This window comes from Myotis nattereri (assembly GCF_964212035.1).
Source record: "Myotis nattereri genome assembly, chromosome: 3".
Taxonomy (NCBI): Eukaryota; Metazoa; Chordata; class Mammalia; order Chiroptera; family Vespertilionidae; genus Myotis; species Myotis nattereri.
The window spans coordinates 12,005,871-12,021,245 of record NC_138077.1 but is presented as its reverse complement, the minus strand read 5'-3'; the positions used below and the strand labels follow the sequence as shown (position 1 = coordinate 12,021,245).

Below are 15,375 nucleotides of genomic sequence, written 5' to 3'. Positions count from 1 at the left end.
ACTTGTATCGTTATCCTTTAAATTGAATACATAATTAAAATAATAATTTAGTTTACTTCATAAAGATGATTATAATCTTTTCTTTTAAACTCCCTTTTGAATTCAATAGGAACAACTACAGTGAACCACATTTCTCTGATATCTAATTAAAAACGTTTCCACTAATTATTACAATCTGTATCGATTTATTTAATGTGCTTTAAATGGTCAGAGAAGCAGAGATGGTTTCTAAAGAGCCTGTGCACTTAGAAACACGACAGACTGAACGCAGCCAGTAAAATATTTATAAGGTTCAGGTAAGTTGAGAATATTCTTCTCTGAACATATTCTTGGACTGCCAACTTTTTCAATTAAGGGTTCTCACATAATTTCCTGTGAAATCAACTACTGAAGTCAGTAAAGCAAGCTAACTCTGCAATCTAGAGGCAATGAAAGGCACCCCTATTTCAAATTGGTCTTAAATTATGGTCAGTAATTATGTCAAATATTTTCACATCTATAAAAGCACAACAGAATTCAGACTAAAATATATACACTTAGGAGAAATTTTCCTAAGAGTTTATCAAATTATATAAATTATATGACCATTAGAAAATTATGCAGGGACTAAAGAATACAATTTTCTTATATTTTCAAATTCCACCTAATATAATTTTTAAAATTTTCAAACTCACATCATGTAATTATTACCTACTTTTTTATGGGAGAAAAAAATATAATTTCAAGATATGACCAAGGTAATAGATGAGAAATATACATTCAAACTAATATTGACTACTTTTTCTCATTATTATCAACAACTATTCCAGACACAAATTGCCATCCGTTTTTCTGAAGGCAGTATTTAAAAGTGAAAAGATAAAATATTTTCTTGATAGATGCTGCAAAACAAAAAGAAATGCCAAGATTTAGCATGATCAAACTTAAACTAAGCTTTCGATTACTCTTAGAACAAAGGGTTCAAAAAGAAATATTTAGAGAAGAAAACCAAAAGCAGTTTTTGAGGACCCATGGGATTTTAGACAATCCCTTTTTGACAGAATCATGTGCAATATGGCAAACTATTGGGACATATCTTAAATAAGTTTTTTGATACTATAAACTCCAAACACTCTCTAACGTTGATGATTCTATCAAGCCTGCTCGGATTCTAGTTTTTCCCCACATTTTTTTTTTAAATATATTTTATTGATTTTTTACAGAGAGGAAGGGAGAGAGATAGAGAGCTAGAAACATCGATGAGAGAGAAACATTGATCAGCTGCCTCCTGCACATCTCCTACTGGGGATGTGCCCGCATCCCAGGTACATGCCCTTGACCGGAATCGAACCTGGGACCTTTCAGTCCGCAGGCCGAAGCTCTATCCACTGAGCCAAACTGGTTTTGGCGCACATCTTTATTTCATCACATACTTTCTGGTAAATATCTTCATTTGACCATTTCTAGAATAATTGACATGAATAAGAAATTAGGTAAGTAATGAATTTTAAGATGACAGCCCCATTTTTACTGATGTAACTATTAAGGATCATTTCCCCCTTTTCCACGTCTCTTTCCATTCTGTTTTAATAACACAGGTGTACACAAACAGATCTGAAAGGTTGTGTAGCGCCAGAAATGAAGTTGAACATGGAGGCAAATCTAGCTCACAAGAGGTTCTCAGTTTCATGCTTTTCGAAAAACCTCAAAACTAGTTTTATCTGCTATCCCTTTCAAAAAACAAGCACAACAAAGTTGCTTTAGGGACGTCTCAAGATCAAATCAATGATAGTTTGCTAGCAGCAAGAATAAACTGACACTAGCAGAGCCAGTAGAATTGTCCCTTTTTGCATCATTCTGATTAGAAGCATTTCCCAGAAACACAAGTCTAAACCATCTTGGGCACAATTGAACAGAGTAAAGCTCAGCTCTTGGGTGTTCCTGGCATAAAAATACAACAGCATTCCTCATCTCTTCCTCCACCTTTCCCCAAAGATGTGCTTCCTACATGCTTAGGTAGCAAAGAAGTGAGCAAATTCCAAAAACCTACTGTAATTACTCATGGGAAATCCTTCCTTTAGTTTGGTTTGAATGGTTATTAATCTACACATTTTCCTCTACATCCCAGAATGCCATTTGTTACCTAACATCTCCCCTCTCCTTGATCCTTCAGAAGAGAACCTGGAATGTATTTCTAGTGGCAATGTTCCCAGCTAATGGACCACATGTACCAGCCTCCCTTGCAGCTAGGTACTACCATCCTGCTAATGAGATTGAGCAGACATTGAGAACCTCTGCAAAAGATCCTAAACCTAACTGGCTGAACCACTGTCATCAATGGCTACCCCCACTGTGGGAACATTTAATAGTACACCATTGCTGAGAAAATGAAACTCAAACTCATCAAGACTTTCAAAGCTCTGAATCCCCCACAGACCATCCCATCTCTGCTACCCACATTTTCATAGCTTCCCATTTTGAATCTCTACACTCTCACTGTTCCTTTTGCCTGGAAGCCCTACCAGGCCCCAGATGACCTCCACTCATCCTTGGAATCCAGAGAAGGCTGCCTGCGTTCTCTATGAAGACTTGTACATTCTTCCAGTGTAGTCTTTGGCACACTGTGCTTAATTATTTCTGCATCTCTTTTTCTTGCCATCAATCTACAAAATCCTTCAAGGCACAAACTGAGTTATTTCTCTGTTTACTCACAGCCCTACCTACATACCAGGGCTCCTGTCACTGAAACACAGAAAGCGTCCAGTACATGTCCATAAAATAAGTGAGGTTTTTAAAAATTCAAGATAAGGGGAAGAAAAATACAACGAGGTAAGTTAATAATAATACACCACACACAATGGAGTATACAGAGGTTGTATTTTAAAGTTGTATACCTGAAATGTATATAATTTTATTAACCAATGTTACCCAGATAAACTTACTTAAAAACCCACGACTTTAAAAAAGTGTCAGTATCACAGAAAGTCAAGCACAAGTGCCCTGACAAATCCTGGAATAGAGACACAACAGAGAAATACATAATTAAACATCCTTCGCCAAACCTTCCCCTCGTCTGCTACCAGAATAAATCGATCTATAGGTTTGGGTTTATGTTTATGCGTTTCACTCTGAAATGAATGAGCAAACAAGCAATGAGGTCATGTGTCAGATTTTTTTTTTTAAATAATAAATAAATTAACACATTGTAATAAACCCTTAGAATGCTGTTTTCAACCAGTGCCTTCTTTTTTCTGCAGGAAAAAACAACTTACCACTAACATTTTCCCCCTCATTGCTTTATTGGCTATTTATGAAATCAGTAACTACAACTAATAACCTACACACAAGAAATACTCCAAACAAAAACAGTATTTCCCATCTGTGTCCTTACACCAAGACCCAGGACATCTGCAATGACACAAATTTGACCTTTGAGTCCAGCTCACAACAGTGAAGTGAAATAGTCAAATGACAAATACAGTCAAGGAAAGGAGTTGCCTGGGAACGACACAGGTCTGCATCCTATCTTAAGTATGCTCTCCCTGCCACTGAATTCGTTATCTTTGTCCTGGATATCTCAAATGGCCATGCTGATAACGCACTCGTTCCCGGGACAGGCACTGTTGCAATGACATCTCTGTCCAGCAGCCTTTGCTTATACTTCTTTTTAGCCATTGAGTCACCTGGTACCCTCAGAGGACTTCCGGCTCTCATACTTGACTGAGCAAGTATGCAATGATCCCCAAATGGCAGTTTTGTTGCAAATGTACTCTTGAAAGCAGAGCCCTGGGCAGTTCCTCAAACTAGTCGCAATATGTGAACGGCCTTCACATTCAAACACACTCTCAGTTAGCCAACAACTATAGGATTTTTAAAGCTGACTTACTTTTTGTTGGATTTAAATTTTCTGGATTCTGTGGTGTAAGGGGATTTGACACAATGCAAAACATCAAAAACAAACCTGAGAAAACACTAGGAAGATACAAGGCTAATCATAATGACCTCGATTAGATTTTCAATGCCTATCAAGTTAATAGCATATAGCAAACCTTCGAACTTGAAAAGTACAGTTCTTTTAGAAAATAGAAGTAACAAAATTCCAATTTTTTCTTACAGGACTAATTTTGATCCTGGTTCACGCTAAAGTAAAAGGTAAGTATTAGCTGTAAAAATGGCAAAAAAGCAGCAAAATAAAAATAAAAAAAAAGACAATGGTAAAGAAAATTTTCATTTTAATGACCATTCGGTTTGAGTCCAATACACAACATTTTCTCTCTAAAATCCACTATCCACTACTTATTCCAAGAAGATCATTTCTTGGAACCCTCAACTGAAAGTGTCTCAATCAGTTAGAGAATTGACATATTTCAAGAATGAGGCATTCCTTTGCTGGACCAACTTCTTAAATAAAGAGTTGCAAATAACTGGTCATTATTAAGTTATCGACAGCATTTATGAAACCTTTTCACAACAAACTGTTCTAGAATAAAGGCTGAAAAATAAATCTTATTTAAGAGAAGTGAACTCAACTTTCAAGAATCAAGCATATAATTATTTTTCACCACAATGTAAAATGGCTAGAGCACTCACTGAAAATACTTTATAAAAAATTTAGTAAATGTAAGGCATTGTGGTAAGTGATAAAACAAATGATAGGAAACAGTTTGTGATCGCAATCAATATTAACTTCTCCTCCTCACCATTTTTGGGTTTTTTGTTGTTGTTGTTTTTTTAAATATATTTTATCGATTTTTTACAGAGAGGAAGGGAGAGGGATAGAGAGTTAGAAACATCGATGAGAGAGAAACATCGATCAGCTGCCTCCTGCACATCTCCTACTGGGGATGTGCCCGAAACCCAGGTACATGCCCTTGACCGGAATCAAACCTGGGACCCTTCAGTCTGCAGGCCGACGCTCTATCCACTGAGCCAAACTGGTTAGGGCACCATTTTTGTTTTTAATATTTAACCAGTCCAAAGTAGATCCTCTGTCCACCACTAATATACGGTTCTCTTCTCTTAGATCTCTAAGTTTACATTTGGGTGGTGACCGGATCAGAGACCGTTCCTGGTAATACCACATAAAATACCACAACAGACTTCCACATAGCATACCCCTTACCCAAGTCCTCCACTACTTCCTCTTTATTTGGTCTGCCCCTTATTATACTGTAAGCGCCCATAAGAGCAGGGAGCCTTAGATAAATATATTTGTAAAATGAAGGAGTCAATTTCCTTTACTGGGTGTGCCCATGAAAATCTAGGTTTTTCTGTGTATAAAAATAACCTAGTAATTTATCTATAGAAACTAGATTTTCACTATTAATTGCTAATTCATTTAATAAATAAGTATCTGTGAATAAATTATTCTTAGAATGATTAGTCTGCATATTTGCAAGTTTTTATGGGAGCTTCTTAAGTTAAGAACTCATCACCTCTATCTTCAAACCAATATACTGCCATGGAGAAATTGTATATTTGATTTAAACAAAACATAGTAAGCAATTAAGAGCATCAGTATTGGGAATATTTGCTCTCCAGTACCACTTTTCATATGATAGGTTTTAATGTTAGTCTCTGAAAAGTTAAACTAAGATTTAAAAAATAATTACATCAGTTTTAAAGGCTCACCCTTCAAAATAAATGCAGATTTTTTTGAAAGATGAAAAATCAATAAATATGGTTACGAAATAGTGCACATCTATCTTTATCATATGAGCCTATTAATTCCATTACAAGATAACTGAGTGGTTACTTATAAAAACAATAATTATGCTTTGGGAAATTAATCCAATAGGAAGAACAGATTAAAAAAAAAGCCCTTTTGGGATTAACCAAGCCTCAATACTATTTTATTTTTACTTAAAAATAAAAATTATGTTGCCTCATGAATTTTATTGTAAGCATGTGCAGAGATGAAAAACTAAACAGGTGAGTTTGCGGTAACCGAGGATAAGAGGTCAGGTCTAAAGCACCAAATCTAGCTCACGGGTGGGATTAAAGCTCTCGTTTTCCTTCCAGTGAAATGGCTCCACAGAGTCAAACCACATTACAGTCATGAAAGTGTTGAAATTTAACAAAGCAACAAGAGTAGTAATACATTTCTTCACTTAACACAAATGACTTTTCTTAATATAGCAGATCAGTCATTCCCATAAGAGTCCTTTTAAAGGCTTAAAAGTCAATTATCAGTTTCTAGGAGGCCTTACAGTCTTCAATGAAGATGTGGGTTTCCTGGATGTGAATTGAGAGCATAGGACAAATTATTAGGTTCTGTAAGAAAGAGCATGAGGCACAGAACTATTTCCCATCAACAAAATAAATCATCGGGGAAAAAAACACAACTTTTATTGCTCAGTCAAATGTCTCAGCTAAAACTCATCTGAACTTGGGAAGAAAAAAATAAAAAGGTAAAGACCCACGTGGAAATGAAGAGACACACACACTGTTTGGGGTCCATCAGACCTTCAGAATTCTAGATTTTGTTCATCTACAAAACCGGCTTACTGTTCTTTTCCTTTTTCTGACATATTTATCTTGCGTTTTCCTTATCTCTACTCCATGACCCATATATACTCATATGTGGTTGTGATACCATCTCATTCATTCCTCCCTTTATCTACTCTGGGCAGGATGGTCACTCCAAACATGGCGGCGAGAATTACAGCTTCCACTTGAACCCACTTTCTTTGGTTGAGCAGGACAGTGATCACTGGTGTAACAAAAGCCCACAGAGATTCCTTGGGACTTTGTTTATTAAATCTTCAACGTGTCGCACACTTTAATTACCAATTTCCTGTCCTCTCTAATAGCCACAGCCTAATTTTGAAACTGAGATTGAAAATCTCTTCTTGTATAATGAGCAAAAGCAGGCTAATTTCACTATAAAGTTTTATAGATGTGCTGGCCATCATCTGACTAGTGGTACCTTTTCTCTTATTTTGAAAAGGGATGCCTTACAGAAATGCTGCGTTCTCAAGCAGTCTGCTTCTTGGTTTCCTCCTCCTCTCGTGCAGATCATTTCAAGCTTCCATTCCAAGACCCAAATTATTTTGCTGGCACAAGAAATCTTCCACTTTTGCCCAGATTGACAAAACTTGTTTATTCACTTTTCTGGCAAAGGTTTTGCTGAAAACTAAACCAGGGTTGTTCATCGCTCCTTGCACACAGTCAACTAATAGCTCAGTTACTAATCGAGCCAGGAAAATGAAGACACGGGTGTGTGGCAAGTTGCCAGTATGCACACCTTTAAAATGGGTCTTTTCCATGCTTTTCCCACATTTATGTGCTGTCTAAATTTTACAATGGGCACGAATTACTTTCATGTATTACAAAAAGTCAGCTGACATATAAAATGTACATAAGGACTTAAAATTTTCTAACATGTGCTCTTAAAAATTTTATCTGTGGTGTGTCTTTCTATTTATTTATTTATTTTCTAGTTTTAGTTATTTATTTTTTTTGTTAATCCTCCCCCGAGGAGATTTTTTCCACTGATTTTTTAAGAAGAGGGGGAAGGGAGGGGAAGAGACACAGAGAGAAAAACATCCATGTGAGAAAGACACACAGATTGGTCGCCTCCTGCATATGCCCCAACCGGGGCTCCGGGGATCAAGCCTGCAACCAAGGTATGTGCCCTTGACCAGAATTGAACCTGGGGCCCTTGCGTCCACAGGCCAATGCTCTAACCACTGGGAAAACCAACTAGGGCTGTGGTATGTCATTTTTTAATTTAAATCAAAATCATTTGTTCTTATAGAGAACAAACTGCCAATTTCCTATCTTAGCTGGCTGTTAAATACACTAGTCAGTAAGAGAAAAATCATGTAGGTCTTTTTAAACTTTCAACTATGAGTGAAACTTAAATATATCCATTTTACATCACCATCATTATAGTGTAATAACCAACACACAGTGCTTACTAGATGTCATCATGAGATATATATATATATACACACATATATATATAATCAATTCATATCCTGTTTCAAGTACTTTACATAGGTATTAACTCAATTATCCTCAACAACCATAAACATTATTATACCCATTTTACAAGAAAAACACTGAGGCACAGAGCTAGCCCACAGTCAACAGCTCAAAAGGCACAGAGGCAAGATTTAATTAAACCAAAGCCATCTTGCCCCAGTCCAGGGTCTTGATCAGTGTGGACGCTACCTTCCCTGGGCATGTGAGAACCTCAGACTCAGACATCTCTCTGGTAATGAAATCAACATGACGAATATGGGAACCATTCCACACTTTCCATAGACCTGGGCTTTTAGAAGCCTCTCATCTTCCCCATTTCAACCACTACCTTCTTTTATAAAACACTATAATCCTAGCAAAGTTCAAGCTAAATCTGTATTGCATGTGTGTTTTTTTTTTTAACTGTAGCCACACATACTAAATCAAAATAAAATGCCCTCTTAGCTTCCTTTTGTAAGCTAAGATGTCACACATGTGAACCTGAATCCTCTGTATCTACCAAGCATCACATTTTTCATAAAACTATAATTGATGAACATGTCCAGACTTTTTTTTTTTTTAATAAATTTGCTTTAATCCTAGAATAGTCATGATAATTCAGGGTTTTTTTTGTGGAATTCTACGTTTAAAAAGGTACCAGTAAAGCATATCTATTAATCAGAATTAATCTGAAGAGGAAAATTCACCGAATGTTTCTTTTAAAGAAAAACACCACTGTCCCCACCAAAATGGTTATTTCTTAAGCTATCCATGCTAAACCGGGATAGCTTAAGAAATAGTTACATAACATTTTCCTCTTCACTTCGGTTTCCATTTGCAAATTCAGTTGGAGGGTTTAGGTCCTGTTTGCTTTTCTTTCCACAACAGAAAAATTAAGTAATAGACACTGCATTTCTTAAACTTGCTACTCGTCCAGGGGGTGTGCATTCCTTCACCTTAGCTTCCTCCACCTCCCCCCTCCCCATCTCCCCCCAGCCACTCCTGAAGGGGTATCTGTACATTGGCTGGGCGACACAGGGTGACAGCATTCCCAAGGGTTTGCAGAAGATGGGGTTTAGCATCAATCCCACTCCGCACATTTGCATCTGGGACCCCACTATGAGAAGGAAACCATTTCACAGTTAAGTGAGACACAGAGAGGCAGAAAACCACCAACACAAAAAAACAAATGAAACTGCACTTTCTCCACCTTCCCCCTTGCTGCCCAGTGAGCTGTGTTTTTCGTCATGCCCTTCCTGAGTCACACCTGAAGACCCAGAGCTCTCAGATCCTGCTTTCCTTGACCCTCCATTCCCCACTCCTTTCCACAATGTTCCCGTGCCTTTCCTCTCCGTCTCAGCATCTGTCACAGTTCACGAACATACATTTATAATGATTTCTGTCTAGTCTGTCTTCCCCACTAGACTGGAAGCTTCATGAAGGAAAAGACTGTTTTGTTCATCGTAGTCTCTTCAGAGCTGCGGGACAGGACTTGGCTCAAAAAGAGAACAAATAAAAATGTCCTCACTAATGGGTAGGCAAAGACATGAATGAAATCAATCTCCACACTTGCTCATCTCTCCTTTTTTAAGAGCCTCATCTGCCCTAGCCAGTTTGGCTCAGTGGATAGAGCTAGAGCGTCGGCCTGTGGACTGAGGGTCCTGGGTTCGATTCTGGTCAGGGGCACGTGCCCAGGGTTATGGGCTCAGCCCCCAGTGGGGGGTGGGCAGGAGGCACCAGATCAATGATTCTCTCTCATTGTTGATGTTTCTCTCTCTCCCTCTACCTTCCTCTCTGAAATCAATAAAAATATATTAAAAAAAAAAAAAAAAGAGCCTCATCTTCGCCTAGCTGGCTCTAAACCAGGCACAGGGAAAAGAAAGACAACAAAGCCAGCCTCACCCTCCCGGGTGAGTGTGACTGTGTGTGTGTGTGACTATGTGTGTGAGTATGACTATGTGTGCGTGAGTGTGACTATTTGTGTGTGAGTGTTGCTGTGTGTGAGTGTGACTACGTGTGTGTGTGACTATGTGTGTGAGTATGACTATGTGTGCGTGAGTGTGACTATTTGTGTGTGTGGCTGTGTGTGAGTGTGACTACGTGTGTGTGACTATGTGTGTGAGTATGACTATGTGTGCGTGAGTGTGACTATTTGTGTGTGAGTGTTGCTGTGTGTGAGTGTGACTACGTGTGTGTGTGACTATGTGTGTGAGTATGACTATGTGTGCGTGAGTGTGACTATTTGTGTGTGTGGCTGTGTGTGAGTGTGACTACGTGTGTGTGACTATGTGTGTGAGTATGACTACGTGTGCGTGAGTGTGACTATTTGTGTGTGAGTGTGAGTATATGTGTGTGTTGTCTGGGAGGAGAAAGGTGGAGAGAGGTATGTAAACAAATACTGCAAAATGATCTAATGTCCATTCCCCAGACGCACATACAAACCTGGCTGAAAATGAACTACTAGGAAATTCTCCAGGATCATCTCATCCTATTGTTGTTACTTTATTCTTTAAATATACATATTTAGACTTAACCCTTCCACTCAGAAACCCACTTAATCTGTTCTTTCCTCCTGGTACTTAACACTTTCTATTTTCTTTTATAATCACGTGCCTGTCCTATTTACTCTGCAAACTTCTTGGGAGCTGGAGTGGGGGTGGGAAGCATTGAGGTATGTACAAACGAAACCTTACATCCTGGAGCTTTACAAGGAAAACACATTGATAAGGTTTATCTTTGCATTCCAAAACTGATGCAATGAGGCAGAGATCAAAGAGTATATTAATGCTAGATGCTTTGCAAGTCTCTTAAGGTAAATACTTGTCCCCACCTAGGTCATATGTGCACAAACAGGATGCACATTTCTGCTGAATTTGATCACACTTCTTCAGCGACAGCTCAGTGGTCACATAAAAGATACTCTTATTTCTAGAATGACTGGCAACATTCATCTTCACACAAATATCTGCACAGAAATCTCTCACATGCCACAAACAGTAACATAACATAGGAGATCCTCCAGCAACAGGGGGAAAGCCTTATCCATAGACCTAACCTGTTTTCCTTCAAACCAATATGCAATGGACCATGTTGTTTTCCTTTCTCCCCCCCCCCCCGCCCCCCCCCCCCGCCCCCCAATTGGCTATTCCTATTTAACCTTGTGATCATTTGAGTTGCATGTTCCTTTTCGTTTCCTCAGTCAGAACCGGGGATTGTCAGTCTCTCTGGAGTACTAGTAGCATCACAACTGCCATTAGGCGCCTCTGCTGGTTAAGGTTGACAAGAGAGAAGCTTTTGTGCCCTGCTGGTTATCACTGATTAGCACGAAACTCCTAATAGATCACCATCAAATCTTGGCTTCACTATTCTGCGTGTAGGTGTCTGCCGTTAGGGGCAGTACGCAATATGGATAGGTGTCTACAGTCTATGAATTAGCATCACTATCAAAGCAGATAATTGTGATTAGGTTAAACTCCCCAAATATAGGAAAATACAACTTTAAGGAGAAGCAAGTTTAAGGAAATAAGTAAATAAATATCTGGGCTTTTGAAACTCATCCTCTATGGATACGCCAGGCAAAAGCATCAACCCACTGTAATAATGCTTCCACCCAGAGCTGAGGTCCATTATCACTACCCTTATTGGTTTCTGTTTTAGGGACACCCACAGCAGACCTGTTTTCCAAGCCCACAAAGACGGGCAAGTCATAATTCCATCTTTCCAGTGGACACGGATACAGCTGGGTAAGTCCCCCTGAAACCTCATTAGGGTGAATTACCCACTCTTCCACCAAGGCTTCAAAATGGGCTAATCTTTGAAAGAGGTTATAATAACCAGTGAAAATTTCCAAAACGATGGCAGAAAAAGCAAAAAAAAAAAAGCATTCAAAAGGCCAGAAAATAAACTGAATCATAGTTGCTTACACACTGCCTCTTTTTATACAGGAAAAAATACTTGCTCGGAAAAGTTAAATATTTTTTTTTGACGAAAGCTTCAACTATAAAGGTTAAGATATGACTTAAATTACGTAATTTGTGTTCTTTAATATGTAGTAAAAAATCAAGAAAAAAATAATTGTAGGAGTAGGAGTAAATTTAAGTCATCGGAGAAATGAGAGTTCCTTTCATTAAATTCATTTTTTAAAAAAAAATATGGAAACCCATATTTGTCGTAACTAGCCCTAAACCGGTTCCTGAGCCACTTGTAGGTAAAAGATAGAAGGGGGAAAAGTTCAATGACCCCATAAATTGGGGACTAAAATAGTGTAATGATGTGATTGTCTGTACAGTCTCGGTGAAATTACAGAAAAACACTTGTCCAGAAATAGCTTCTTTGGAAAATTACCACGAGGTAGGGGAACAGGAGGGGGGTGGGGGGTTGGGGCGGGAAGGTTGCAAAAGGTAAAAAACCCACCGACGGGAAATACAACCTCCTCTGCGCCCACCCCCTCCCGCCCCCGACTGTCAGGCAAACAACTTCTAAGCATCTTTAGAGAAAGAAAAAATAGTCCTTTTGCACCCGTGTTGGCTGCGTGGTGGAGAGGTGGATGAATGGGGAAGCCTTGCTATACACCTAGTGGCGGGTGCATTTCACAGGCTGCAGCCTCCACACAGCTTTTCTTTGCTGCACTGCAGAGGCGCCATCTTCTCCGTCTTAATCTTCACTCAATGCAATCCTTTTATCGGTACCCTAAAAAAAAGACTCGGGGGACCCTCCCCAACGGTCCCTGCCCCCAACGGGCGCTCCAGCGGAGTGCCCCGCGCTGCCAGGGAGGAGGCCGCGCCTGAATCAGACAAACGCCTCCTTTGACGCCCAGGAGGGGAGAGCTCGTGACTCCGCACCACCCGCCGCTGCCCTTTCCATCGCGCACCCCGCTCTCCGCCGATCTCTCCCCAAGGGCTTTACAGCCCAGCAGAGAATTAGCAAGTCACCGAGGTGATGGGGGGCGGGGGTCCCCAGGGCTCCGCCACGGCGGCCCCAGCAGCGCCCCAGCCCCCACCGGGCCACCGGGACAGGCGCGCAGCGCCAGGAAGGGAGGCGGGCGGGAGCCCCGGTGGCGCACAGACGAGCGCGGCTCCATCTACCGCGCCCCGGGCTGGCGAGGGCGGGGTGTCGCGGCTTTTGTTCCCGGGGACCTGCTCCCTCTCCGGGGAGAAGCTGAAGGTGCGAGCGAACGCCCAGGGCGACCAGGCTTGGGGGAAGGTGCGAGGTGGCTGTGGGTCTCCGACGCCTCCCATCTCTCCAACTTAGCACAAAAGGGAGACGCAGAAATGTACAAAGTTTGCCTGCAGAAGGCGGTGCGCGACCCTGCCAGGGGTCGCCCTAGGAGGCCGCCGCGAGCAGCCGGGAAGAGGAAGGCAGAGGAGATCGGGCAGGGACGGGGTGGCGGGGCTGCGGAGAAAAGGTGAACCCGGGCGGAAAAGGCAAAGGGAAGCGGGGGAGGGAGGCGGCTTCCCGAGCCGTCCCGACTCCTCGTCCCCAGGGCCCGAGAGAAAGGGCAGGGCAGCGATTCCGATGTGGGGACAGGATCCAGGGGCGCTGCGTTTTCGGTTTCACCCCATGTGCTCCATCTGCATGGCTCTCGCCTTCCCCGGTCCCAGCCCGCGGCCGGGAGGCAGGGGCTGAGTGAGGGGCTGAGCTCAGGATCGCCTCCTCGACTCGCCCCGCGAGCGGCGCGCACCCGGGAGCCAGACGCTTCGCCCGCTCGCTCTCCGCGGGCTGGAGCGTGCGTCCCCGGACAGGGCTGGGCCAGAGGCGAGGATGCGCAGCGCGACCGCAAGCGGGGGCGTTGGGCGCGGAGGGGACCGGGGTCCCCTCGACTGCCCCCGGCTTCTCTGGATTGAAGACTTGGGGAGGACCGGCTCCACACCGTCCCCCCTCCCCCCATTCCGAAGGGCGGCACCCACCTCCAGCGCCCGAGCCGTCCAGGCGGCCAGTAGGACCAGTGCCAAGCCAGGCAGCATCGCGACCGTGCGCTGGGCACCGAGTGCGCTGCTGTGCGAGTGCGAGCCGCCGCGCCCTTGCTCTGCCGGTGCCGCCGCCGCCGCCGTCTCCGGTGGGGCCTGCGATCGCGCTGCTCCGGGTGCTCCTCTCCCGCTGCTGCCGAGGAAACTGACGGAGCTGGAGCCGAGCTGCAGCGCTCAGAGCCCCGCGAGTCAGCTGATCCGGCCCACCCCGCGAGGCACCGAGAGAGACCCCTAGCGGACGCGCCGGGGTGCTGCGCGCTCGGGCCGGGAGGGGCCCGCGCCCGGGCGCCCACAGGTGCGGCGCCCCCAGCTCCTCCCGCACCCACCCCGCGCCTCCCGGGCCGCCCGCCGCCTGGGACCCGGGCGCAGAGGGAGCGAGGGGCTGGGGCCGGGAGAGGGACAGTGCGGGCGCAGGGAAAGGTGAGTCGTAGGACGTCTCGGCTCCAGCAGAGTCGCGAGCGCTCCCGGCTCGTTCCCTTGAGCTCGACTCACCCGACCCGCAGGCCTCTCCCCGATGCGGATAGAAGGGCTGCTGCCGGGTGCGTTTTTTTGGCCGCACATAGGTTTTTGCGGCGGTTTGGAGAAGTGGGGGAGGAGTTTTTAAAAGAGAATGGGAACGAGATAAGCTTAAAGGAAATAGAGTATCTTCCTCTCTTGATGAGCGAGCAGAAGCCTTTTTTTTTCCTTCCCAGTCAAAAGCAGCCACAAGCAACCTGGAATTTCTATCTGTAGTACGAACCAAAGGAGACAGGAGCCCGACTAGTGAAGACACTGGCGACCCATTTACTTACCCTTGAAAGAAAGGTTTAAAAATATTTTTTGTTGTTTATTTGTTGCGATTTTTTTTTTGTTTGCTTGTTTTATTTGGGGGGGGGGGATTTTTTTTTTTTTTTTCTTAAGAGAAGGGGCCGGTCAGCAGGATTTTTTGTTGTTTTGTTTTTTGTCAGACAGGCATGGAACATACATCAGGCATGGGGATGAAGTGAAAGTTAAGAGGGAAAGGGTCTGTAGAGATGCTTCTTATTCGACCCTGTGCCTGAGAACTTCAGACCTTAAACTCTGCCCTTCGTCTTCATTGTGTCTAGAATGGTCAAGAATTGTCCAGATGTATCCCCTCCTCTTGTCCTGAAGGAGCATTGGTCACCAAGCCTCAGTCCACAGTGGGGCCAGGGGGAGGGAATGTGAGGGGCCAAGGCTCAGGCAGCGGGATGGTGACATGCTTCCTGAGAAGTCAGCATTTATCTGCCAGCTGCCCTAAACCTTTTCCTCCCCCGCCCCTCCAATCCTGACCCTTGGATTACTTTTAATAACAAGTATTTGTTATCATGCAGTACTTCTTTACATGCCTTGTCATTTACTTACTACAAAAAGCCCCTGAGGTCCTTGCTATTATTACTCCCACTTATGTAAGTCAGGAAACTGAAATTAAGGAACTCCCAAACCTGACAGCCAGTAAATGACA

At 43.0% G+C, this 15,375-nt stretch overlaps 1 protein-coding gene across 7 annotated transcripts in view; it reads right to left on the bottom strand.

The window, feature by feature from the left end:
* APP (amyloid beta precursor protein) overlaps nt 1-14,133 on the bottom strand; it is a 223,047-nt gene extending 208,914 nt beyond the window's left edge. For 5 of the 7 annotated variants that reach the window (XM_081086570.1, XM_081086571.1, XM_081086572.1 and 2 more), the window contains exon 1: nt 13,854-14,123. In XM_081086570.1, coding sequence (XP_080942696.1) covers nt 13,854-13,910 — 57 coding nt within the window. In that variant the 5' untranslated portion in view covers nt 13,911-14,123. Of the gene's footprint in view, nt 1-13,853 lie in introns of all 7 variants that reach the window. The other 2 variants (XM_081086575.1, XM_081086576.1) reach the window with 1 other exon arrangement.
* Nucleotides 14,134-15,375: the final 1,242 nt, after the last annotated feature.